The sequence below is a fragment of the Manis pentadactyla genome, chromosome 4 (genome assembly GCF_030020395.1).
Source record: "Manis pentadactyla isolate mManPen7 chromosome 4, mManPen7.hap1, whole genome shotgun sequence".
Classification (NCBI taxonomy): Eukaryota; Metazoa; Chordata; class Mammalia; order Pholidota; family Manidae; genus Manis; species Manis pentadactyla.
In genome coordinates, this window is record NC_080022.1 from 189,005,113 (window position 1) to 189,029,321 (window position 24,209).

At 53.4% G+C, this 24,209-nt stretch overlaps 1 protein-coding gene and 1 long non-coding RNA gene across 5 annotated transcripts in view; one reads left to right on the forward strand and one right to left on the reverse strand.

Moving 5' to 3' along the window:
* Positions 1–17,811: 17,811 nt before the first annotated feature.
* LOC118925093 (uncharacterized) lies at positions 17,812–20,399 on the reverse strand. 3 transcript variants are annotated; one of them, XR_005029889.2, is made up of 3 exons: positions 20,382–20,399; positions 18,723–19,763; positions 17,812–18,355 (listed from the first exon to the last, which is right to left on the reverse strand). It is a non-coding gene; the product is annotated as an uncharacterized LOC118925093 (long non-coding RNA). The 3 variants fall into 3 exon arrangements; XR_005029888.2 differs by lacking the exon at positions 20,382–20,399 and adding an exon at positions 20,173–20,375; XR_005029887.2 differs by lacking the exon at positions 20,382–20,399 and having other exon boundaries at positions 18,723–20,050.
* A 340-nt stretch (positions 20,400–20,739) lies between these two features.
* The window catches only part of BAIAP2 (BAR/IMD domain containing adaptor protein 2), a 63,478-nt gene continuing 60,008 nt past the window's right edge, over positions 20,740–24,209 (forward strand). For both annotated transcript variants that reach the window (XM_036910530.2, XM_036910532.2), the window contains exon 1: positions 20,740–20,896. In XM_036910530.2, the coding sequence (XP_036766425.1) occupies positions 20,843–20,896 (54 nt within the window). In that variant the 5' untranslated portion in view covers positions 20,740–20,842. The remainder of the gene's footprint in view (positions 20,897–24,209) is intronic.

The window sequence follows — 24,209 nt, forward strand, 5'->3', positions numbered from 1 at the left end:
TACCACTTGGAAGAATTATGATACTCGGTAAATTTGATATGAGGCACGAATTCTATTTAAGGGTTGTAATTAGGAAGGAAGAAGAAAAGCTATAGAAGTAGCAGGCGGAAGAAAACATGGGAAGATTGATGATTTCTTTGACATATCTTCTTGTAGAGTAACTTCAGCATGTATAGGTTTTAAGCTACTACTTAAATTGCGCACACACATTAACATAATAGGAGTATAGTTACATAACCAAAGCATACCTGTAATTACCAGCCATCTCCAGTGAAACCAAGAAAACCAGTTAGGCACCTTAGGCATTTGTGAAAACTTATCTATGATATGGTGGATATTGTCCAACTGAACTTGAACAGTCTGAGAGAAATCAGACAAATTAAAACAACCCATTCCTGGGGAATGTTCACATCCCTTATGTTCTTTTAACAGTAAATAGTCTGTATTGTAAGATTTTGGAGAGCTACAATTTGCACTTCTCCTAATTCTTGGTTGAGTTCCAACAGTATAGATCCAGTCAAATTTGTTGTTTTACTGTATGCACAGGCCAGCTTAGATGTCTCCTTCATTCCCATGGCAAGTCCAGGAACTGGTGGGATGAGTGCATCTACAGCTGTAGCAGTGCGTGGATCTTTGTTGGGGTTTTTTGATGATCATCTTTTGGCATGAGTCTTCCAGAGAGTGCAGATGTTGGAAGTTCTCTTTCATATCGTATCTTAGTTCATTTTCGGGGTAGCCCAATTAGGCTTTGGTCCTCTGTATAAACACAAACAGACCCTTTGCCTACACTTTTATATGCCCTTTATACCCTTGTGTAGAACTCATTGGAGGTCTCCACACAGGAACTGCCCTTTTTTTATTGTTGTTGTTGTTGTTTTGTTTTGTTTTGTTTTGTTTTTGGTATCACTAATCTACACTTACATGATGAATATTATGTTTACTAGGCTCTCCCCTATACCAGGTCTCCCCTATAAACCCCTTTACAGTCACTGTCCATCAGCATAGCAAAATGTTGTAGAATCCCTACTTGCCTTCTCTGTGCTGTACAGCCCTCCCTTTTCTCCTACCCCCCCCATGTATGCTAATCTTAATACCCCCCTACTTCTCCCCCCCCCATCCCTCCCTACCCACCCCTCCTCCCCAGTCCCTTTCCCTTTGGTACCTGTTAGTCCATTCTTGAGTTCTGTGATTCTGCTGCTGTTTTGTTCCTTCAGTTTTTCCTTTGTTCTTATATTCCACAGATAAGTGAAATCATTTGGTATTTCTCTTTCTCCGCTTGGCTTGTTTCACTGAGCATAATACCCTCCAGCTCCATCCATGTTGCTGCAAATGATTGGATTTGCCCTTTTCTTATAGCTGAGTAGTATTCCATTGTGTATATGTACCACATCTTCTTTATCCATTCATCTATCGATGGACATTTAGGTTGCTTCCAATTCTTGGCTACTGTAAATAGTGCTGCGATAAACATAGGGGTGCACTGATCTTTCTCATACTTGATTGCTGCATTCTTAGGGTAAATTCCTAGGAGTGCAATTCCTGGGTCAAATGGTAGGTCTGTTTTGAGCATTTTGATGTACCTCCATACTGCTTTCCACAAAGGTTGAACTAACTTACATTCCCACCAGCAGTGTAGGAGGGTTCCCCTTTCTCCACAGCCTCGCCAACATTTATTGTTGTTTGTCTTTTGGATGGCAGCCATCCTTACTGGTGTGAGGTGATACCTCATTGTAGTTTTAATTTGCATTTCTCTGATAATTAGCGATGTGGAGCATCTTTTCATGTGTCTGTTGGCCATCTGTATTTCTTTTTTGGAGAACTGTCTGTTCAGTTCCTCTGCCCATTTTTTAATTGGGTTATTTGTTTTTTGTTTGTTGAGGCGTGTGAGCTCCTTATATATTCTGGACGTCAAGCCTTTATCGGATGTGTCATTTTCAAATATATTCTCCCATACTGTAGGGATCCTTTTTGTTCTATTGATGGTGTCTTTTGCTGTACAGAAGCTTTTCAGCTTAATATAGTCCCACTTGTTCATTTTTGCTGTTGTTTTCCTTGCCCGGGGAGATATGTTCAAGAAGAGGTCACTCATGTTTATGTCTAAGAGGTTTTTGCCTATGTTTTCTTCCAAGAGTTTAATGGTTTCATGACTTACATTCAGGTCTTTGATCCATTTTGAGTTTACTTTTGTATATGGGGTTAGACAATGGTCCAGTTTCATTCTCCTACAGGTAGCTGTCCAGTTTTGCCAGCACCGTCTGTTGAAGAGACTGTCATTTTGCCATTGTATGTCCATGGCTCCTTTATCAAATATTAATTGACCATATATGTCTGGGTTAATGTCTGGATTGTCTAGTCTGTTCCATTGGTCTGTGGCTCTGTTCTTGTGCCAGTACCAAATTGTCTTGATTACTGTGGCTTTATAGTAGAGCTTGAAGTTGGGGAGTGAGATCCCCCCTACTTTATTCTTCTTTCTCAGGATTGCTTTGGCTGTTTGGGGTCTTTGGTGTTTCCATATGAATTTTTGAATTATTTGTTCCAGTTCATTGAAGAATGTTGCTGGTAGTTTCATAGGGATTGCATCAAATCTGTATATTGCTTTGGGCAGGATGGCCATTTTGACGGTATTAATTCTTCCTAGCCAGGAGCATGGGATGAGTTTCCATCTGTTAGTGTCCCCTTTAATTTCTCTTAAGAGTGACTTGTAGTTTTCAGAGTATAAGTCTTTCACTTCTTTGGTTAGGTTTATTCCTAGGTATTTTATTTTTTTTGATGCAATTGTGAATGGAATTGTTTTCCTGATTTCTCTTTCTGTTGGTTCATTGTTAGTATATAGGAAAGCCACAGATTTCTGTGTGTTGATTTTGTATCCTGCAACTTTGCTGTATTCCGATATCAGTTCTAGTAGTTTTGGGGTGGAGTCTTTAGGGTTTTTTATGTACAGTATCATGTCATCTGCAAATAGTGACAGTTTAACTTCTTCTTTACTAATCTGGATTCCTTGTATTTCTTTGTTTTGTCTGATTGCCGTGGCTAGGACCTCCAGTACTATGTTAAATAACAGTGGGGAGAGTGGGCATCCCTGTCTAGTTCCTGATCTCAGAGGAAATGCTTTCAGCTTCTCGCTGTTCAATATAATGTTGGCTGTGGGTTTATCATAGATGGCCTTTATTATGTTGAGGTACTTGCCCTCTATTCCCATTTTGCTGAGAGTTTTTATCATGAATGGATGTTGAACTTTTTCAAATGCTTTTTCAGCATCTATGGAGATGATCATTTGGTTTTTGTCTTTCTTTTTGTTGATGTGGTGGATGATGTTGATGGACTTTCGAATGTTGTACCATCCTTGCATCCCTGGGATGAATCCCACTTGGTCATGGTGTATGATCCTTTTGATGTATTTTTGAATTCGGTTTGCTAATATTTGTTGAGTATTTTTGCATCTATGTTCATCAGGGATATTGGTCTGTAGTTTTCTTTTTTGGTGGGGTCTTTGCCTGGTTTTGGTATTAGGGTGATGTTGGCTTCATAGAATGAGTTTGGGAGTATCCCCTCCTCCTCTATTTTTTGGAAAACTCTAAGGAGAATGGGTATTATGTCTTCCCTGTATGTCTGATAAAATTCCAAGGTAAATCCATCTGGCCCGGGGGTTTTATTCTTTGGTAGTTTTTTTATTACTGCTTCAATTTTGTTGCTGGTAATTGGTCTGTTTAGATTTTCTGTTTCTTTCTGGGTCAGTCTTGGAAGGTTGTATTTTTCTAGGAAGTTGTCCATTGCTCCTAGGTTTCCCAGTTTGTTAGCATATAGGTTTTCATAGTAATCTCTAATAATTCTTTGTATTTCTGTGGGGTCCGTCGTGATTTTTCCTTTCTCGTTTCTGATACTGTTGATTTGTGTTGACTCTCTTTTCTTCTTAATAAGTCTAGCTAGAGGCTTATCTATTTTGTTTATTTTCTCGAAGAACCAGCTCTTGGTTTCATTGATTTTTGCTATTGTTTTATTCTTCTCAATTTTATTTATTTCTTCTCTGATCTTTATTATGTCCCTCCTTCTGCTGACCTTAGGCCTCATCTGTTCTTCTTTTTCCAATTTCGATAATTGTGACATTAGACCATTCATTTGGGATTGCTCTTCCTTTTTTAAATATGCTTGGATTGCTATATACTTTCCTCTTAAGACTGCTTTTGCTGTGTCCCACAGAAGTTGGAGCTTAGTGTTGTTGTTGTCATTTGTTTCCATATATTGCTGGATCTCCATTTTGATTTGGTCATTGATCCATTGATTATTTAGGAGCGTGTTGTTAAGCCTCCATGTGTTTGTGAGCCTCTTCGCTTTCTTTGTACAGTTTATTTCTAGTTTTATGCCTTTATGGTCTGAAAAGTTGGTTGGTAGGATTTCAATCTTTTGGAATTTTCTGAGGCTCTTTTTGTGGCCTAGTATGTGGTCTATTCTGGAGAATGTTCCATGTGCACTTGAGAAGAATGTATATCCTGTTGCTTTTGGATGTAGAGTTCTGTAGATGTCTATTAGGCCCATCTGCTCTACTGTGTTGTTCAGTGCTTCCGTGTCCTTACTTATTCTCTGCCCGGTGGATCTATCCTTTGGGGTGAGTGGTGTGTTGAAGTCTCCTAGAATGAATGCATTGCAGTCTATATCCCTCTTTAGTTCTGTTAGTATTTGTTTCACATATGCTGGTGCTCCTGTGTTGGGTGCATATATATTTAGAATGGTTATATCCTCTTGTTGGACTGAGCCCTTCATCATTGTGTAATGTCCTTCTTTATCTCTTGTTACTTTATTTGTTTTGAAGTCTATTTTGTCTGATATTAGTACTGCAACCCCTGCTTTCTTCTCGCTGTTGTTTGCTTGAAATATGTTTTTCCATCCCTTGACTTTTAGTCTGTACATGTCTTTGGGTTTGAGGTGAGCCTCTTGTAAGCAGCATATAGATGGGTCTTGCTTTTTTATCCATTCTATTACTCTGTGTCTTTTGATTGGTGCATTCAGCCCATTTACATTTAGGGTGACTATTGAAAGATATGTACTTATTGCCATTGCAGGCTTTAAATTCGTGGTTACCAAAGGTTCAAGGTTAGCCTCTTTAGTATCTTACTGCCTAACTTAGCTCGCTTATTGAGCTGTTATATACACTGTCTGGAGATTCTTTTCTTCTCTCCCTTCTTATTCCTCCTCCTCGATTCTTCATATGTTGGGTGTTTTGTGCTGTGCTCTTTCTAGGAGTGCTCCCATGTAGAGCAGTCCCTGTAAGATGTCCTGTAGAGGTGGTTTGTGGGAAGCAAATTCCCTCAGCTTTTGTTTGTCTGGGAATTGTTTAATCCCACCGTCATATTTGAATGATAGTCGTGCTGGATACAGTATCCTTGGTTCAAGGCCCTTCTGTTTCATTGTATTAAATATATCATGCCATTCTCTTCTGGCCTGTAAGGTTTCTGTCGAGAAGTCTGATGTTAGCCTGATAGGTTTTCCTTTATAGGTGACCTTTTTCTCTCTAGCTGCCTTTAACACTCTTTCCTTGTCCTTGATCTTTGCCATTTTAATTATTATGTGTCTTGGTGTTGTCCTCCTTGGATCCTTTCTGTTGGGGGTTCTGTGTATTTCCGTGGTCTGTTCAATTATTTCCTCCCCCAGTTTGGGGAAGTTTTCAGCAATTATTTCTTCTAAGATACTTTCCATCCCTTTTCCTCTCTCTTCTTCTTCTGGGACCCCTATAATATGGATATTGTTCCTTTTGGATTGGTCACACAGTTCTCTTAACATTGTTTCATTCCTGGAGATCCTTTTGTCTCTCTCTATGTCAGCTTCTATGCGTTCCTGTTCTCTGGTTTCAGTTCCATCAATGGCCTCTTGCATCCTATCCATTCTGCTTATAAACCCTTCCAGAGTTTGTTTCATTTCTGCGATCTCCTTTCTGGCATCTGTGATCTCCCTCCGGACTTCATCCCATTTCTCTTGCGTATTTCTCTGCATCTCTGTCAGCATGTTTATGATTCTTATTTTGAATTCTTTTTCAGGAAGACTGGTTAGGTCTGTCTCCTTCTCTGGTGTTGTCTCTGTGATCTTTGTCTGCCTGTAGCTTTGCCTTTTCATGGTGATAGGAATAGTCTGCAGAGCTGGGACGAGTGACGGCTGGAAGGACTTCCTTTCTTGTTGGTTTGTGGCCCTCCTCTCCTGGGAGAACAGCGGCCTCTAGTGGCTTGTGCTGCGCAGCTGCGCGCAGACAGGGTTTCTGCTTCCTGCCCGGCTGCTATGGGGTTAATCTCCGCTGTTGCTGTGGGCGTGGCCTGGCTCGGGCAGCTGCTCCAAAGTGGTGGAGTCGCGTTGGGGGGGGAGCTGCTGGGAGGCTATTTATCTCCGTAAGGGGCCTGCCTGCTCCCTGCAGCCCAGGGGGGTTAGGGTGCCCAGAGGTCCCCGGATTCCCTACCTCTGGATTAAGTGTCCCGCCCTGCCCCTTTAAGACTTCCAAAAAGCACCCGCCAAAACAAAACAGCAAAAAAGCAAAAAAAAAAAAAAAAAATGGCCGCTCACTTTTCTTATGTCCTCTGTCGCCCAGCCTCCAGTGCCTGCTCACTGTTCTTGCTGCCCTGTTTTCCCAGTATCGAGGGCCCTGCACTCTGGCCCGGATGGCTGGGGCTGGGTGCTCGGCAGTCCTGGGCTCCGTCTCCCTCCCGCTCTGCCTGCTCTTCTCCCGCCGGGAGCTGGGGGGAGGGGCGCTCGGCTCCCGCGGGGCCGGGGCTTGTATCTTACCCCCTTCGCGAGGCGCTGGGTTCTCTCAGGTGCGGATGTGGTCTGGATATTGTCCTGTGTCCTCTGGTCTTTATTCTAGGAAGGGTTGTCTTTGTTATATTTTCATAGATATGTGTGGTTTTGGGAGGAGATTTCCGCTGCTCTACTCACGCCGCCATCTTCCGCCCCTTCTCCTGGATGATTTTTGAAAGCAAAAATTATAGCAATATCTGGTGGGATTTTCAATGTATATAAATATATATGACAGCTATAACATAAAGGGGAAAAGACAGGAATTTATATGGATGTAAGACCTTTACATTTCAGTTGAAATGGCACATTAAATAAACTGTGAAAAGATAGGTATATATACTGAAATAATACATACCTAGTGTGACCATTAAAAAAATTAGATACAGCCAAATGTCAGTGGGTAAATTAAAGTAGAATATAAAAAGATTTTCGAATAATCCAAAAGAAGGCAAGAAAGAGGGAACAGAAGAGACAGACAAAAAAATAATATGGCTGACCTAAATTCAATGATATTAATAATTACATTAAATGTAAATGGTGTACACACACCAATTAAAGACAGATTATCATATTGGAATTTAAAAAATCACCTTACTATATGCTGTCTACAAGAAGCCCACTTTAAATATGAAGACAGAGATTGATAAAAAAGTAAAAGGAAGGGAAAAATACACCATAGGAACCTAAAAGAAAACTGGAGTGGTTCTATTAATGTCAGACAATGTATATTTCAAAACAGTATCACCAGAGATAAAGAGGGACATTACGTAGTGATAAAGGATGACAGTCCTAAACGACTATCACCTAATAACAGAACTTCAACAGGCAGAAAGTACAAACTGAGAACTAAAGGACAGAGAATCTCAGCGATGAGACACTCCCCCTTCAGTACAGGAAAGACAGACGGACAGAAGGTCATTAAGGACACAGCAGGCCTGAGCATGGCCGAGCAGCTGCGCCTCACTCCCGCCCACAGACTCCGCCGTCCGCCCAGCAGCGGCAGAGCGTGGACACCCCGGCCAGGTGCACATGGAATATTTGCCGAGACCTGCTGTGTTCTGGGCCGTAAAATAAACCTGAGCAAATTTAAAAGAATTGAAATCATGCAATGTATGTTTTTAATGAGATTACTCTTGAAATCAATAACAGATATCCGAAAAAGCCACAAATATTAAATAATTCATGGGTTAAGGAGGAAAATCACAGGGGAAATTAGAAAATATGTTTGAGTGAAAATGAAAACACAGCTTAATATTTCTGCAGCTAAACTAGTGCTTCTCCACTAAGGGAAGTTTATAACATTAAATGATGAGATTAAAAAAGAAAGTCTCAAATCAATGATCTAAACTTTCACCTTAATTAATTAGAAAAAGAGCAAATTAAACCCAATGCAATCAGAACAAATAAGAAGTAGAAGAAGCCAAACTTAGAACAAAAATAATCAATGAAGCAAAAACTTCTTCTTTGAAGAGATCAATGAATTTGATTAACCTCGAGCTAAACTGATCAGCATAAAAAGAGAAGCTACAAATTACATTAAGAATGAAAGAGGGAATATCACTACAGACCCTGTAAACATTAAAAGGATATTAAGGAAACATGACAATTTTATGCCCATAAGTCCAACAATTTAAACGAAATGGGCAAATTCCTCAAAAGACACCAACTACACAGTTCACACGAGAACACAAACAGAACAGCTGTGTATCTATTGAAAGAAATTCTAGCAAACATTAGAGGAAGAGTTTACCAATTCTGCACAAACTCTTAGAGAAAGTGGATGAGGAGGGAACAGGTCTCGGTGCCCTACGAGGCCAACCTCACCCAGATACCATGAGGTGCTCACAGGAAATAAACGCTGAGGACCTGGACCCTTGGCGCACACACATGCGAGACCCCCAATGACATACTGGCAGATGGAGCCCAGCAGTGTAAAAAAAGGTGTTTTCATCCTGCAGTAACCTGTTTACTCTGGGATAAATCAAATGGGGTTTATCTTGGGAATGGAAGATTGGTTCAGCCTTCAAATATCAATCAATGTGATTCACCATAGTAACAGTAAAGAAAACCCATGCGACATCTCGGTAGACTTAGGAGAAGCATTTGGCAAAATTCAACATTGATTCATGATTACAAAAAACTTTTAGCAAATGAGGAATTCAAGGGAACTTGTTTACCTTTACTTTAAAAACCCCTATGGCTATCACCACACTGAATGGTGAAATGCTGAGCATTTTTCCTGTAAGACCCTCAAGAAAGCGAAGGGCGGCCACTCCTACCCCTTCTCTTCAGCAGCACGTTGGCGGCCCTGGTCAGGGTGACAAGCAGGGAAAAGAAATCACGCACATGTTGGGAAAGAAGGAATAAAACTTCCTGTTTATAGACAACATGACTATGTACACAGAAGACCCCAAAGGAATCTGTAAGAAACTCAGAACTAATCAGTAAGTTTAGTGAAGTAACAGAGGACTAGGTCAATGCACAAAATCCCACAGGTGTTTCTGTTTCCTAGCAATAAACATTAAAAACTGGAACTAAGATTTAAATACGGAAAGCCGACTCCCTCTCCAGGCAGGATGGAATGGTATGTGGCAGGGCAGGGCCCCCTCGAGCTACTGGAACAACCAGATAAGGTAAGAGCCATCCTACTAAGGGTGCTGGAGAGCTGCAGAAGCAGTAAAGGTGCAGAGGGTAAGATGCCACTGAAGGCTGACCTCCTGCAGGTAGCACCTGCCAGGCCGGGCTTACTGACAGAGCTGCAGATCTGGGAGTGCCTGACCAGGACAAGTACGGAGACTTAAGGGCTCATCTCCTCCCAAGACTTTGCAAACTTGGGAGGTGCGGTGCTAAAGATCGGACATGCAAACCTCTGGAAAGCGGGATGGATACCGTCCTTGGTGCCGAGGAAACCAAGACCCAGAGGAGAGGCCACGGTGACACCAGGCCCCTGGTGGGTGTTCTGGAGGAGTGAGTGGGGCTTTGGAGACAGATTCACCAACTCTGCAGCCAGGCTTCACTTGTTAACGAAAACTGGCCCTTGCCGCCAACATCAGATCCCGAAGCACAACGACGAGGTTTTGAGGAAAGCAAATAGTTTAAAACTTGCCAGCAAATGCAAGAGTGGGAGGCTTGTGCCTTAAAGAACCACTGTCCCCCTGAAGCAACAGCAGGTGGGACTTTTAAAGGGGACATCCTGGGAGAGAGGCCATGGGGTTCCTGACCAGACTTGTAAAGTAGCCACTTGGAAGGATCCAAGCAAACATTCTTGTGCCAATTCAGTTGCTTTTTGTTTTTCTTAGCAGTTCCTCCTCAGTGCCCTGGGACAGGATGGCTTGGGTTCTGCAAAAATCAGCTTCCTCCGTTATCTCTGACCCTAAGACTCAGAACTAACAGGGAGAACAAAGAGAAACTGTCCCCTGTTACTGGCCACAAGGTTGGGGCTACTTGAGTTCATTTTCCAGTTAATGTTAGTGTTGAATTTTAAACCCAGGGATTTAATTCCATTTTCCTCTCCCACACTCAGCTCGGTCCTGGTTGCGGGAAGGTGGTCGACCTCCCTACAGGGAAAAGGCCGAATCTCAGCTGCTGGAACATAGCATCTACAGGAAAACTTTTAAAAAAAAATACTGGATAGTAAATGTTTCAGGAGATAGGCTCTCTGACTACTGAACTCTGCTGTGCCACCTCTATGGAGATGCTGTGTAAACAAATGGGCATGGCTGTTTACTTTGTAAATAGAACTTTCTTTACAAAAACAGGCAGCTGGCCCACAAGCTGTAGTTTGCTGACCCTGGTCCAGTGCGTCCAGTTGTAAGTCCCTGGCGACAGCTCTCAGTCTGAGGACCAGGTGACTGGAAACTGGGAGAAGCCCGCCCGGGGCACCGGCCCACCGGGCTCTGGGTGTGGGCCTGGCAGACGGGAACTTGGGCAGATCTATGACCAGGATGTTGTGTTTTTTTTAATAGGCTAAACAATGGAGAAGTTAGATTCAAAAATGGGGAATTACAACAGAGAACTGGAATCCGTAGAGAAGAATATTTAAGACCTTCTGCAGAGGCCGGGCCTGGGCAAGTCTGAGCCCCAGCACTTCCCCTAGTGAATCAAGCTGCTTGCTTGTGACCTGGGCCCCTCTCCTGGGTGCTTGCCTGGGGGTGGGGTGTCAGAGTCACATTTCCTCACCTAATGCCCAGCTGGAGAGCAGCGTGGCCGCGGCTCAGCGAGGGATTCCTGTGCAGTGACGTCTCAGAGCCCGCAAGGCCGCCGTGCTGGGGCTGCGTGAGGGCACGACCTCTGACTCTGGAGCAGCAGCTGCCCTGGCAGAGGTCAGGCCTCGGGTGGGAGGGGCTGGGGAGGCAGGGTCGCAGTGGTGCGAGGGCGATGGGCCCAGGTGTCCACAGCCGGCCCAGCACCAGCCACTGCTCGACGGACCAGGTGGCCCTCCACCAGGTCTGGCTCAGGTAATCCACCCAGTCTCTCCGACAAAGCCTGTTTCTGCTGACGTCTCCGGGGCTCCTGACTGCCAGGACTGGCACGTGCAGCTGCCTGGTGCCCCTGGAGGGGAGAAGCCCCAGGAGTGGCACGGCCTCGGCTTCTCCTGTCCTGCAGGCTGGTGGGCAGATGCCTCGGGCAGGTTGCAGAGCCTGGCTCCCTGGCTCCCGGCCACCACCTGGTGGCATGGTCCTCCTGCCAGGGCCTCAGATGGTCTGGGCTCCCACCCAAAGCGTCTGCAGACAGCAGGTCAGGACTTCCCCTCACTTGCGTGCCTGGGGGAGCTGCCCTATTTCCTCACCTCGAGCTCTGCGGTTCAGGGCCCCCTTACCCACACACCAGTGCACACGGCCACCCTCTTCAGGCCACGGGGCTGTGTCCTAAAGGCACACAGGAATTGCTCAATCCAGAATGTAGTTGTGGTGGTCCTTGCTGCTTCTGGAACTCTGTCTGGGCTGGACTTGGTCCAGGGAGTCCCTCATTTAACTAGGGAAGCCCAGTTTTGGTTAAAAGACTCCAGGAGGAAGCCAAGTGTGGGCTGGTGGGCCTCCATGATGTCTCGAGGCTCACTCCCCTGACAAAGTTCTGAAACACAGATGATAGAAAAGTCAGGTTCCTTTAAAAGATGCCATACATAGGAAAAGATGTTTGGTGTCCTTAGGTATCAGAGGAATGCAGATCAAAACCACAGTGAGCCCCACTTCCCACCTACTAGGATGGCCAGAATTTTGTTGGTGAGGATATGGAGAAATGGGAGGCCATGCGCGTTGCTGGCGGGGATGTAGACAGGGCACTTGGCTGGGAAAAACAGCTGCTTTTCAGGGCTGAACAAAATCACCATGCGACCCAGCAATCCCACTCCTAGAGATGCACCCAAAGGAGCTGAAAGCAGGTGTCACACAAAAACTCACACCACGAATGTGCACAGCGGCACTAGTTACAGTCACCAAAAGGAGACGGCTAAGGGCCTGTTGCCAGTGAGCTGGTGAGCAAACAGCGGGCTGCGGCACAGGGAACAGTACTCAGCCACAGGAAGGAATGATGTTCTTTCACACGCCTGCATTGTGGATGAATGAGATAAGCCAGACACGAGGCCACAGGTTGTACGATGCCATTTATGCAGAATGTCCAATTAGGCAAATCCGTAGAGACAGTGGATGGGTGGGGCCAGGGCTGTGGGGAAGGAGGACTGACTGCTAACGGAGACAGGTTTCCTTCAGGGGGAATGAATGTTTTAGAACTGGACAGAGGCAGCAGCTGGACAGCATCGTGAAGTACCAAATGCCACTGAATTATATACTTTCAAATGGTTAATTTTATGTTATGTGAGTTTTTCCCCAATTTTGTAAAAAGATGTCCTAGAGCCCTTTGAGAAAGCAAGCCATTTTCCTCGTAGAGTCGGTGGCCTGGGGAGATCACACATCCCTCCCCACGTTTCCTCTGCAGGTTCCGGGCGGTGTCTGCACCGAGCTGACAGGCAGACCTGCCCACATATATTACCCTTTTCTCCCTTCTGGCCTGCTAAGGGGACTCCCCCACTTCCGTTGATGGGACAGGATCGAAGTGGCCTGGGGCATTTCCTGGATGCCGCCCATCCTAGGAGAGCTCTAGGCCCACAGGCCCCGTGCCCTTGCAGCCAGCTGCCAACTGCCCAGATGTAGGGGCAAGCCCCAGGACTGCCACCACCCGCTGACCCCCTGCAGCCTGTTCAGCCCGCTGTCCTCTAGGATGCTCTGCACATTCCGGACACGGCCCCTCCTCGCCTGGGCGCTGCTCCCTGTGCTTGCCACGCGTCGTCACCTTCCTGGGCCGTCCACCAGGTGGCAGCGGAGGCTCCCCGATGTGGAGTCCCTGCCGGCCCGCCCAGGGCCGCGGTGCAGGGTCCCTTCTCCCTAAGGACAAGGCTTATCGTGGACGCAAATGCACGTGCGTCCTCAGCCCCCTGCCCACCTCTGACGGGGCTGAGCTCCAGGCTGGATGCGTGAGGGCAGACGCCTCGGCTGCTGGGTCGTCCTACAGCTGACCCTTGCCGTCTGACCTGCTTGTGCCTCCAGACCGCTTGCAAATCACCACGTCGACTTCCCTGGAAGGCTGCACGGAGAGCCCACGGCTTTCCAACAGGGAGCCTGTTTCCTTGCTGGGAGAGTCTGCCACTCACTTTCCTGATCAGAATCAAGGTCACTGGGGTTTTCCCAGTGGGAACTCCACAAGGCGAAGAATGGAGGAAAATTACAACCAAATCCAACACCAGCAGCCCTAGGGGCTCTGAAAACCCAGTCCTGAGGCTGCACAAAGGGCTCTGCCGGCTCCTGCGTGCAGAGAAAAGTTCAAAATCGAGGTGAGAATTAAGAGCAGATTCCAGGCCAAGCTGCCAGGGCTTTGCCGGGGCCTGGTCTCCGTCCTCACGGAGCACCGCTCTGCAGAGGCTGCCGGCAGCCAACGTCTGCTGGGACTGGGGGTTAGATGTCACCCAGATCTGTGTAAGTTGTTTGTGCCCATGGATGGAATATTCTTTTTATCTGGACTGCTGGAAACAGCTGAAGTTTTCCATAAACCTGAATAAATGTCCTTTCTGCCAACTTTTGAGGAATTAAGAGCCTGACAGTGCAGTGATGGTCTCAGGCCCAACACCCAGTGTCTCAGCCGGACCCTGCCCAGCCGTCTCCGGCCCCTGCTGGAGGGCGGCCCTGTGCCCCTAGTCTGGTCGTGGCAGCCTGGACTGGGGCCCACCAGCTCTCCACGAGACCCCCCTCCAGCTTCCCTACTGTCTGCTCCAGGAGCTGGTAGCCAGACAAAGGTGCTCCGTCCCCATGGTGTCCTCCCTGTGGCCCAGCTGGCCTGTCTGGGTCTTGTCTCCTTCCTGTCCTTTTCATCACAGTCCTTCTGGCACATTCTAGCTGCAGAAGGGGATGGAGGTAGTCATGTGCTACTTGAAGAGGACAGGACCCCACACTTCTTGAGCACCCAGCTGGGTCACCCTGCCTGTGGGTCCCAGAGCTGCCCGCTGGCTGACACTGTGTGAATGAACGTCTGGACAGCAGGATGGCATCTTCCCATCAGAGCGGTCCAGGCATCCTCAGTTCCCAAATACACAAGATGTGGGGAGACCCGAGTGCAGGGAGATTGCAGGAGGGAGAAGCCAGTGGCACGGTGGGTCTGACCTGATCCCTTCCCACCCCAGGGGGACTCTCGCGGACTGGGAGAGGTGCCGCTGCGTCAGGGCCCTTGACAGGAAGACGATGGGTGGGCGGCTCCAGACACTATCTGGTATGCAGCAACTGGCACGGAGGGGGCCTGCTCCCCTCCCCTGCTCGTGTTTGGGGACCAAGGGCTCCCAGAGGGGCTCTCCTTGCACCGGCTGTGCTGACGCGCCAGCCAACTGACTCTAAGGGGAAAGAAACGTCAGCCCAACATCCAACTGTTCCTTTGCACAATGTCGGTAGGGGGCGGCTCTGTGGCCCACGGGTGGAGTGCCCCACGACCCAGTGCCCCACGGCCCAGCCTCCGTCAGCCGCAAAGTTCTTCCTGTGGGGCCGGTGGACTCCAAGAGAGGGGTTTTAGGATCTGCAGCAAGAAGAGAAAGTCAGGTTTCAGGGCTGAAGACGACATTTTAAAATCTGGCTTTAAATAAACGTGGAATAAAAACAAGTGAGAGCGGAGCCTCCAGCAGCCGAAATTAGCAGCAGGCGCCCTGGGCAGGGAGCCCCTGGCTCGGGGGGGCGGCACAGCAGTGCCCGCGGTGGGCCCTCAGGAAGCTGGCCGGCACAGGCGTGTGCCTCCCGTCGGGGGGACCCGCGGGCGCAGAGAGGGCCTGTTTTCCTCTTGGCTCAGACTCCAGAGAGCAGGTTTCCTCCCCCAAAATACCTTTCAGTTCACTTTCAAGGCAACAAAAGTCATTTAAGAGGCGGAGTGACAAGAAAACAAAGACATTTCAGGGGTAAATGGAGTCATCACACTGCATGTGAAAGCCGGCCGCCCTTTCCCCATCCTTGCTGGGCAGACAGGGACCGGCCGATCCCTGGCCCCTGGGAGCAGCCAGGCCGGGGCGCCGCCCTCCACCCCGCGCGGCCCGGGGAGCCCTCGGGCCCCCGTGCCCCTCACCTCCGTGACGCCCGCTCTGACGGAGGCGGCCGGTCCACACCCGGGCTCCACGCGCGGCAGGCGAGGTGTGCGTGTAAGGGGGAGAGAGTGCGACGCGGGGTGGGGTTCCCTGCTCTCCGCCTGCTTTGTCCCCCTCCAGAACCCCTCCACCATCCCAAGCGTGGCCTTGGCCCCTGGCTGGGCTGCCCTGCCCACCCCCCAGCCCTCTCTGCCCCGCCTGGGCCCGCAGGAGGCCCAGGGCAGGGGGCTCTGTAGGTGCACCTGCCTGAGCTATTTGAATCTGCGTCGTCGGTTACTGCATTCTAATAAGCGAGTGGGTGCCCCAGCCAGGAGACGCAGGATGATGCTGAGGCGGGGCCGGGAGAAGCACCCAGTGCGGCTGAGTTCGCTGGCGCCCCTGCGCTCACCCCCGCGCCTCCCACGGGCGCCCGGAGTCACGCTGGATTATGTAAGGGGGCTGGTTGCTGGGAGGCCCCTCCCAGCCTGCCACCCCTCCAGAGAAAGCCCACCGGCCGTTCAGGAGGCTCTAAGGGAGGCCCCAGCAAGAGGAACTTTCTAGGCTGCCTGGCTGGAGGGCTGAGGCAGGACCTCCTAACAATGGGCCCCCAGGAGGCCGTGCCCCCCGCTGGGCTCCTGGCTGCCCTCCAGGCCTCTCCTGGCAGTGCCCCCACCTTCTGCCAGGTAGCGCCTTTGGGCCATGTTCTGCTCAAGGGCGGGCAGGTTTTGCGGAAAGGGTGAATGGGATTGAAGTCAAAGCCTGCGGGGGAGGCAGGGCCCAGCTGCCGGGCTGGCCAGGGTGCCATGTGGGGCCAGAGCAGCGGTGGGGCCCAGGGGGCGGGCGGCGCTCCCCTTCAGACCTGTGGGCCAAGCAGGGCCTTGTGCCAAGGTTGAGAGTGACTTGGTAAAAAGTTTAGGGCAATTGTGGATTCATGCAGTCATCACAGAGATAGACGTCCCCCACCAGCTCTGCTCCGCAACAGCTCAGTGGGCCGCACGGTCACACTAAGGAACCCGTATGGACTTGCTGTTGCCAACCGAAGCCCCTGCTCCCCTGTTCTACATGTAACCCCCTTCCCCTGCTCCGGGGCCCGCTCCCGGGGCCCACGGGGCATCTGGTCCTCGGGCCCCAGGCAGCCTGAGGGCGCTGGGCAGCGATTCCGCGTCCTTTCCCTCTGTCGGGAGCTGCCTGCTGTGTCTCCCACGGTGGGGCCGGGCTTGTGAGCTTGGGAGGGCAAGCGCCACCCTCTCACATCTGCGTGTGGTCATGTGCCTCCCGCTGCTGATGTGGCTGCGCTCCCCTGGCCGAGGTGTGCCTGCCGTGCCTCCATTTGTCACCCTCTCCCCCACCATCCTGCGCGCTCACAAGTCGCTGCACACGGCCCACACTGAAGGGCTGGGAGTCTTCCTGAGGCACCCTCCTATTTAAAAGGCAGCCTTTCAGGGTGGCATTTGGGTGCTCTCTAGAAATGTACCACCTAATCACTAACGATAATTCTAAAACAGGCAGGGCTCGGCAGGGGCCTGGTACTGCTTCCCCCTGACTCCTCCCAACCTTGGCAGCAGGGGCCACCGCCGGCCTCCACATGCAGGTGGGGCTCAGAGGCCTCACTGGGCCACTGGCACCCGAGTGACTGGCCCCCTCCGTTCTGTGCCTACTCCCCCAATGGCAAACCCAGCCGGTGGATGCCAGGCCTCACCCTGTGGCAGGAAGCGTAGCTCTGCCTTTTACACTGGACAAAGCCAGGGTGCACTGAGGTGACCCTCCTGCTGGCTGGAGGCAGGACTCCCCGAGCCTGTGGGCTTCGGGCGCCAGGCGCCATTTTCTTGCTCATGATGCTGACAGTTGTGAAGAAGGTGAGCCTGGATGGGAACCGGGAAAACCACTCTGGACACAAATGGGATGGTTTTGCCCTGTGACCCTGGCAGGGGGGCTGATTGCCCATAGCACCTGGCATAGCAGGAGGAAGAAATGAAGGCCAGAGAGGATGGGGGAGATGAGGCTCTGGTCCAGAAGCCCATCTAGACAGGGTCCCATGCCTCCTGTGTCTCCTGCTCTGGAACTTTCTGGTTACCAGCCACAAGTGCGTTCATCCAGAAAGGGGAAAAGGAGCTGCGATTGGATTCTTCTCTTAGGGAGGCTTCCGGGGAGGTGGGGGGGGCACAGCTCCCTGGATAGGCACAGAATTTCCCTGTGATCTAAGACAAACCACCACCTGAAGCGAAGCTCAGCTGAAACCAGGCTAGGCTGGTCAAAAAGAGAGCTAATTTTTCTGGGTGGCCACCCCAGAAAGGGTGCCTTCTGTTTAGCAAAAATTCACAATCCCTGCGCCTGCCTTGCCAGGAGAACAGCTTGCTTGCAAAGCAAAGGCTGTCATCCTGTAATTAAATCTGAGACCCCCCTCCCTACGTGACGTTGAGATGAAGCCACTTACATAACACAACTAAAAATAAGCTGAAGAAGATGCACTTTTATTCTCCCTGCTTCCAGCCCTTCTCCCCAGGGCTGCCAGGCCAGCCAGCTGACCTGGGGTCAATGTTGGAGGCTGTGTGTGGCCCCAGATCCTCGCCTCTGACCCCAGCTCAGCACCCTGCATGTTTGAGGGCCCATCGCCAGTGCACAGGGCAAGGGACTCTCTGCCTCAGAGCTGGGGTGCTGAAGGTCACCATGGCTACATGCCTCCCCCGTCCTGGGGACCGCAGAGGGGACGACTGGCAATCAGAAGTGACACCAAGACCAGCAGTTCTCGGAGACTCAAGCTGCTCCCTCCTCCTGCCCCAGGCGAGGAAGGACACACCGCCTGGTCCCCGGGTCAGGCCTGGGGTGCTGCACCCTAGCCAGACATCTTGCAGGAGGTGGGAAGGGCAAAGCTTCTCCATGAGCAGTGGTTCTCGTGCTGGTCCTGGAGGGGGTGGGCCAGACCCCAAGTCTGGGCAGGGCTTTCTCAGGTGCAGACTTCCAACCTCCGTCACTAGATCCCACCGTCCCAGCTCTCTGAGTCCAGGGAAGAAGGAACCGGGTAGGTTTGTAAAGAGCTCTGAACAGCTCCAGGGTAAAAAAGGTGCCAGACAAGCATGCCTCCCTGGTTCCCAGGAGCCTGTGCTGGGGCTGACCTCTCAACACCCAGCCCACTGACTGGCCCCGTCCACTGAACGGGCCCTGGGTCCTTACCCTTGGTACTCAGCCCCCACCCCAGACCCCGCCGCCATTCGAAGGGGCTTCCACATAAGAAGAGCCTCAGAGTACACTAGTGGTCTTGTGGCCTGGGGCTCAGACCTCCTCCTTTCTGCTGAAGGGGATGCTGGTGGGTCAGGGAAGCTGCTGGGCAGGACCCTGACTTTCCTGCCTCTGTTCTCCACACCTGTGTGCACTGTTCCCACGCTCTGCTCCATGCCTGCCGTCGCTGGTGTGTGTTCCTGGGCAGCTCTCATGCCCACTGGTAGAAGGTGCTCTGTGAATGCTCTTCTGACTGAGGGCTTCCCCCCAGCTGCTCACCTCCTGCCCGGCTGCAGGCAGAGGAAGCAGGCCCGGGATAAGACCTCAGAGCCATTTGTGCACTTGGAAGACGGGGTGGGCTCTGAGTGGATCCCTTACATCAGCCAACACCGAATGTGAGCGATCTTTGGGCAGGAGGAGGGTGCTCACCAACAGGACCTTCTAGAGTGTGGAGCCAGGCTCAGGATCACGGACGCTTTCCTGGCGGGGCCTCTCCCCTTCCTCTACTGTCTCGTGGCTGTGGGAGCAGAGAGCCAGAGGCGCTCTCTGCAGGCTGGTTCCCGTCCTGGAGTGATGAGAGTCCTGTTCTTCCTGCTGGCCTCCCCGTCGTGCTTCTGGTTCCAGCCACTCACTCCCCTTTGGACAAGCACACTCTCCCTAGCCCCCACCCAGATCCACTTTGGCCTGTGACCCTGTTCAGGTCAGCCCAGAATTGGCAGGATGGAAGTGTGTACCACAGCAAGCCAGCCTCAAGGACAGGGACGTGGGGAGGTGGACGGTCCGGACCTCCTGCTTGTGGGCCAGTAGCTGCCCTCATTAGTACTGCCCATTCTTTCTGTCACTTGCAACCAAACGAATCTCAGGAACGGCATACACAGGGATCCACCTTAAAAAACACTGCCAGCAGTAAAGAAAAAGGAGGAAGCCAGGGCCAGTCGAGGGAAGGAAATAAACTAACAAGGACCTGTCTGTAAAGGAAGGCTCGCGGTTGGGAGGGGAGGCCGTGCTCCCCGAACACCACTGTTCCAGTCTTTGCGACCCCATGAAGCTGAGCACGACCCATCCGGGCCACAGACGCTGCCTCTTCCGGGCCTGTCTCGGCTCCTTGCTGACTGTCGGGGGTCCGCCTGCTGTCTGGTGGGTCTGTGATTCCCCGGGCGCCCGCACTTGAAGGTCAAACGACAGGCTGTTGGGACGGGAAGGGATGGGGGTGCTGGGGGGTGAGTGCCGGTCTTAGTTAAAGGGAAACACTCAGGCCTGGCGTCCTCCGCGTAAAGCAAACAGTTCCCGAGTGAGTCTAATTCATGTGAGGCTCTCCAGGTGAATCGGACGGGAGGCCGGGGTGCAGGTCGGTCCGCTTCCTCAGTAGAAGCTCGTGCGGAGGCCTTCGGAGTCCAGGCAGCTCCGCCCCTCCCCCGGCCTCCCCAAGGGAGCCCCCCTAAGCGGGACCTTCTGCGCCGCGAGGCCCCTCCGGCCCCCCGGGCCCTCCCCTCCCAGGGCCCTGCCGCCCAGGCCCTCCCAGCTCATCCCAGGGCCCCCCAACCCCTGCCCCCCGAGAAGGCCGGCCCGGCATCGCCGCCGCCTCGCATACTCACCGGGCCGCGCGCCGGCCTCTCCTCCTCCTCCCCGGCCAGGCCCGCGCGGCCGGCGTCCCAGCGCCCAGGGCTCCTCCCGCCTGGCGCCAGCCCGCGACACCGCCGCCCTCGCCGTAGCAGCGCCCAGGCCCGGCCGCCCCGCCTCGCCACTGTGCGCAGAGCCGCCCCCACGCGCGCGCCTGCCGCCGAAGCCCCCACTCCCCACCTACATGCCTTCTTCCTGCGCCGCCCGCCCCCGCCACGCCGCCCCCGGCCCGGCTGTCGCCGGCCCCTCAGCCTGTTCTCAGGGTCCCATCCCGCGCCGCACCTCCACCTCCTCGCCCGCGACCGACAGCGCCGCCAGCCAATCGCTGCCCGGTGTCGGCCCACGGGCCCCGCCCCCGGCCCCCGACTCCCGAACTCACCAATGGGAAGGGCGGTGCGGGGGCGGGGCCTGCCGGTTGCCTGGCAGCGGCGGTGCTGGCTGGGGGCGGGCGGCCGGGGGCGCGAACCGGGCGCGGCGGGGGCGGGGCACTCGGGGGCGGGGCCTCCGGGGCGGGGCAAGCGCGGCTATAAAGGCGGCCGCCGGCGGGGCGCCGCGATCTCGGTCCGTTCCGCGTGCCCGCCGTCTCCGCAGTTCCCGCCACCTCCGCGCCCCCGCTCCGGTCCGTGGTGCCGCCGGACCAGCACCATGTCGCTGTCGCGCTCGGAGGAGATGCACCGGCTCACGGAAAATGTCTACAAGGTGAGCCCCGCAACGCCCGCGCCCTCGGGCCCGACTCGGGCGGCCGCAGACCCTCGGGGTCCTCCCGCGCGCCGGCGGGACCCCGGCGCCTACAGGTCACAGGTGGGCGCGGGCGCCCCGCCCCCGGCTGGCCGCTCGCGCGGACTGGCGCCCTCGGGGATGGGGGCGAGGGGGCGACGCGGGCGGCGCGGGGGCGGGGGCGGCCTCGGAGGCCCCTCCGGCGGCGGGCGGCTCCCCGGCGCTCCCCGGGCTTCCCGGTCCGCGGCGCCGCGGGGCCGGGGGCGGGCGACCGAGCCGAGCTCTTATGTAACGGCGGGCCCGCCGGCGCCGTTCGTCCGAAGTCGCGGGCCGGAGCCCGGCTGCCGGGGCCCAGGCAGCGCGGGGTCTCGGCGGCGCAACAGGCCTCGGTGCTCGGCCCGGTCTCCCACCCGCGGAGGCGCTAGCATTGTGGCCCCGAAGCCCGGGGAGCCGCCGGCGGTCCGGAGCAGACCGGCGGGGGCGGAGCGCAAAAGGAGCAGCCTTGGTACACGCTTGGCACCGCGTAGAGTCGGTGGCATACGTTTCTGGTCGCGTTGCTCTGCAAATGCTGCCAGGGGACGGAGTTTCATTAAATCATTACTCATTAGTTCCGCGATGATTTGCTCATTATTGCAGGGGGTGGGAGAGGAGTGCTGGTCAGAGTATTTTTTCCTATTTTCCCTGTTTCTGCCCCGAAACCATTAAACGGGAAGTTTCACAGCAAGAATTACGAGGGGAGCGTGGTATGGCTCTGCTCCGGGGAATCCCACAATCACGCTTAATACAACTCTTGTAACCCCGGCAGTGAGGCTGCAGCGAGAGCCAAGCAGCTTCCACACAGCTGTGATTTGTCTGGATGTCTGAAGTGGGGTCTGTCCGCGGAGTGGTGGCAGGAAACTGTTAGAATCCCTGCGCCTGGGGGCTCGTAGCCCCTTTGGAAGCAGACTGGAGGGTTTGGGGCACATATTCAACAGGCAGGTCTGGGTTGCGTTGGGCAGGTCGGGTGACGAATGAGTTCCCGTGGGAAGGTGTGGCACTGAGCCCCGGGCTTTGCGGCCGGTCGCCGGGCTTTGTGTGTGCAGGCCGTGCCCCCTGCTAACGCTGGAGCCTGGGAGCAGGCCCGCACTGCACCGGCAGGTTGGGTTTGTGGGCGGTGCTCGGCCTGACGCTCTGCAGCCACTCAGTGCCGCCTCTGTTACTTTGTGTTTTGACCCTGGGGAGCCTGAGGTTTGGAGGCAGGGCCGGTGCTGGTCGGCGGCCTGGGCGCGCTGGCCGGGCGGAAACCAGCCCCACCGAAGGCTCAGTCGGGATGCAGCTGGAGTCAACCGTGCGTCAACACCAGCTGGCCTGCCGTCCCGTGGTCTCTGCTGCCTGTGTGCCCGGGTTGGTGGCCGGGGAAGAGTGGCTGGGATGTGGCCCCGCGCCGTGTCACCCTGCGCCGAGGCTCAGCTGTCTGCTTTGGCCCCTGCATCTCCTCAGCTGCGGCTGAGTGGTGTTTGCCACGGCAGAGAAGGAAGGAGCAGGGACTCCTGTCTTTGGCTTTGCCGATTAAAAATACGAGAATCAGTGTACGGTCTCGGTTCTCCCCCCTGGAAGAATCCATAACGGAGACTTTGACCTCTTCCCCTGCGGCTGGGTTCCCGCGGGAGCTGCGTCCTCAGGGAATTTAATGGAAGATGAAGGGGGGAGGAGCGGGATGGCTTCCTGGTGCCTGCTGAGCGCTCACCCTCCGACCCTGGGCAGGGGGATGCGGACTGAAGCCCTCTTGGGTAGGCACTGGGCTGGGCCCTCCGGGGGTGGGCGCAGGTAACAGCCTGCAGCCCAGGACCTGGGGCGAGGGGCAAGGGGAGAGGGTGAGGGGTGGGCATCTCCTGCGCAGAATTAAGCCCAACCACAGCCCCTTGGGAGAGCCCCCTGAGCGCCCCTGTGTGCTGGAGAGGGCTTCTTCAGCCGCCGACCTCAGCTCCTGGTGGTTCCACGGTGCGGCCGGATGTCTTTCTCCTGGTCCTGTATCCTACTCCTGTGTGATTTGATGGCCCTCGAGGGTGGCGGCACCAGCAGCTTCTCTAGGTGGTGCCATGGCTGGTCCTGAGGATGCCGGAAGGCGGGAGACAGCCAGAGGGGGGCGGAATCCCCAGGAAGGCCTCGGGCCGTCTGTGGTGCCTTGGCGATCAAGCCTTGGTCAACATGCCAGGTGGTCACTAGAGGCTGTCTTGTCATCCTTACCCTGCAGCTGCCATGGGAAAGCTGGCCTGGCCATGTGAAGTTGCCCTGTGAAGGTGGCAGGTGCCAGTAGGGGCCTGGAGCCAGGAGTTGGTCAGGCTTGCCAACTGGTGAGGGCTGGTGAAAGGCGGTAGGCATCAGGCGCTGGTAGGAAGGAATCCACCTGGGCAGGGCAGAGCCCACTGCTGGCTTTTCTGATTGAGTCCTGGCTGCTCAAGCCCTGCCTGCTACCCTCTGTCACATCCGACTCACTCTCCCAGGTGTGTGTTTGTGGGAGTGCTGGGAAGCATGGGGCCCCTCAGCCCTATGCCACTAGGCTCAGAGCCTCTCCACCTTCACCCACGGTTGGCCAGTCATGCCAAACTCCTGGCCATTGTCAGAAGCTGGCATCTGGAGCGGACAGAGCCAGCAGGCCCCTAGTTGGAGGGTGAAGTGGACTCAGGCACTTCCTTGGCAGTGGAGATGCCTCTGGGAGGAGCAGACCCAGGGCCTGCTTTGCTAAGGAGGTGAAGGGTCCCAGCACCAGGCCCAGCTATGTGTGCACGTACGTGTGTGCACGTGTATACTGAACATGTGTGAGCATGTGTGCACGCACATGCATGTGAGTGCCTGAGTGTGAATAAGTGCCTGTATGCACATCTGTGCATGTGTGCACATGTATACAGAACATGCACAAGCTTGTGTGCATGCATGTGCATGTGAGTGCTTGAGCGTGAACAAGTGCCTGTGTGCACATCTGTGCATGTGTGTGCACATGTACACAGACCATGTGTGAGCCTGTGTGCATGCATGTGGTGCTTTGCTCCCTTTGCTTCAGAGGCACTTTCAGGGGCTCCCACTTGGGGTGGTGCCTTCTGATAAGACTGCCTGCTGTCCTCAGCAGATGTCTGCTTTGCTTCTCTCAGGCCTGCTACATGGCGCCTGCCTTCCTCCCACCAGCATTGAAGCAGGGTCCTTGAATCCTCAGAGTAGCCAGGGCAGGCTCGTTGCACTGCCCTCTGAGTTGACCGGCTTCAGCAGCTCTTTGTGCCCAGGCACATCCCAGGAATGGGCAGCTCTGTGGCACAGGACT